This window comes from Branchiostoma floridae, chromosome 2 (assembly GCF_000003815.2).
Source record: "Branchiostoma floridae strain S238N-H82 chromosome 2, Bfl_VNyyK, whole genome shotgun sequence".
NCBI lineage: Eukaryota > Metazoa > Chordata > Leptocardii > Amphioxiformes > Branchiostomatidae > Branchiostoma > Branchiostoma floridae.
In genome coordinates, this window is record NC_049980.1 from 35,004,358 (window position 1) to 35,005,729 (window position 1,372).

A 1,372-nucleotide genomic window follows, 5' to 3' on the forward strand; every position below is an offset into this window, starting at 1 on the left:
CATATATATACATATAGATACAGAGTGGGTAGAATTGGATGATACGAAAGATATGTACAAAAAGAAGGCATTAGTGCTTGTAGACCAGGTCGACATAGTGATGCCAATAGTTGCAGAGATTGAACAGGTCGGAATGAATTGTGAGCCTAATGATCTCATTGTTTGAGTTGAAAAGGCGAGTTACAAAAGAGTGAGTCAATTTCCTTCTCCGGGCATCAAGGGTGTCTACCCCCATTTAATAATTATGGTACTGTTTATAAACATATATCGCTCTTTATCAGAGAATCCTGAACAGAACTTTACTGGCAACCTGTCAGTAATATTATACCAACAGTTTCAAGTAGAATGATGACAATAACCAGTGTCATGTTTTTGTTAGAACTGTTACAGTATCTATTCATTGTTTCTGATACATTCTCTGGTATATTATTATAAGGGACATTTGTCACTTTGCTACACACTTCAACCAGCCTAATAGTATGTCCTTACAGTTAGTTCACGCGCAAGGGAGTCAAATGTTGTTTTCGGAGCAATTCTGTGGTAATTGTGCATGTGTGTATGCAATGTGTGTACATGTGAGTGTGTGTTTGTATATTGTATGTGCCTGTGTGTGTGTGCATTGTGTGTGTGTATATACATGCCGGTGTGTTTGTGTGCATTTGCAGCAAAAGGGGTGAAGTCTGCCGTCTCTGATCGTCTTGTTTTCTCTTCAGTTCTCCAGGGCGGACCGATATTTTTCTCTTTTGGACCAGTTGAGTCTGACCTACTGGAAGCACAAGGTTTCTGACTTGTTTATTCAGCTTCGCAGTTTCCAGTCTGCTGGTTGCATGCTGTGCAGGGTTATGACTATATCTTAGGCACGCTCTAGACACAGTTTTTCCGATATCGGCGAGCCTACAACCTCTCGCCGACAGCTTTTTTTCAGCGTCTAGATGGAACTGCAATATCGCCATAACGATATTGGGAAAATTTCTCCCGAAAGGTCCGGACCATTCGCCCGATAGCTTAGCAGGGGTCCCCGACAGCTTCCGCGCGTGTAGATGTGTCCCGACTTCGGGAGGGCTCATTACCATATAACGCGGGCTCATTAGGCTATATAGCTGTTTAAGACTGCAAGCGCCACGGGTGTCCCGTGGCCAACGTTCCAGATCCCTCCCGACAACTCCACAGATATTGGCAAAAACTGTGTCTAGATTGGGCCTATATCTTATGGTCAGGCTGGATATGTTTGTAGCTACCTGACGCTTGCACAGCTGAACATCCTCACACTAACCCTTTCTGCCCACTAACTGAGAGGTTTGTTTTGTGGTTGTTTGAAAGCTAAATTACGGCCCCGAAACAAGCCCGGTGCTTGTATGTTTTTTTGGTGTTG

The 1,372-nt window shown here is 43.7% G+C and overlaps 1 protein-coding gene across 11 annotated transcripts in view; it reads left to right on the forward strand.

The window, feature by feature from the left end:
* LOC118407175 (multiple C2 and transmembrane domain-containing protein 1-like) overlaps positions 1-1,372 on the forward strand; it is a 101,150-nt gene that overhangs the window by 81,253 nt on the left and 18,525 nt on the right. For 10 of the 11 annotated variants that reach the window (XM_035807664.1, XM_035807600.1, XM_035807614.1 and 7 more), the window contains one exon: positions 714-779. The exons of the other annotated variant lie outside the window; for it this stretch is intronic. In XM_035807664.1, the coding sequence (XP_035663557.1) occupies positions 714-779 (66 nt within the window). The remainder of the gene's footprint in view (positions 1-713; positions 780-1,372) is intronic. 11 annotated transcript variants of the gene reach the window in all.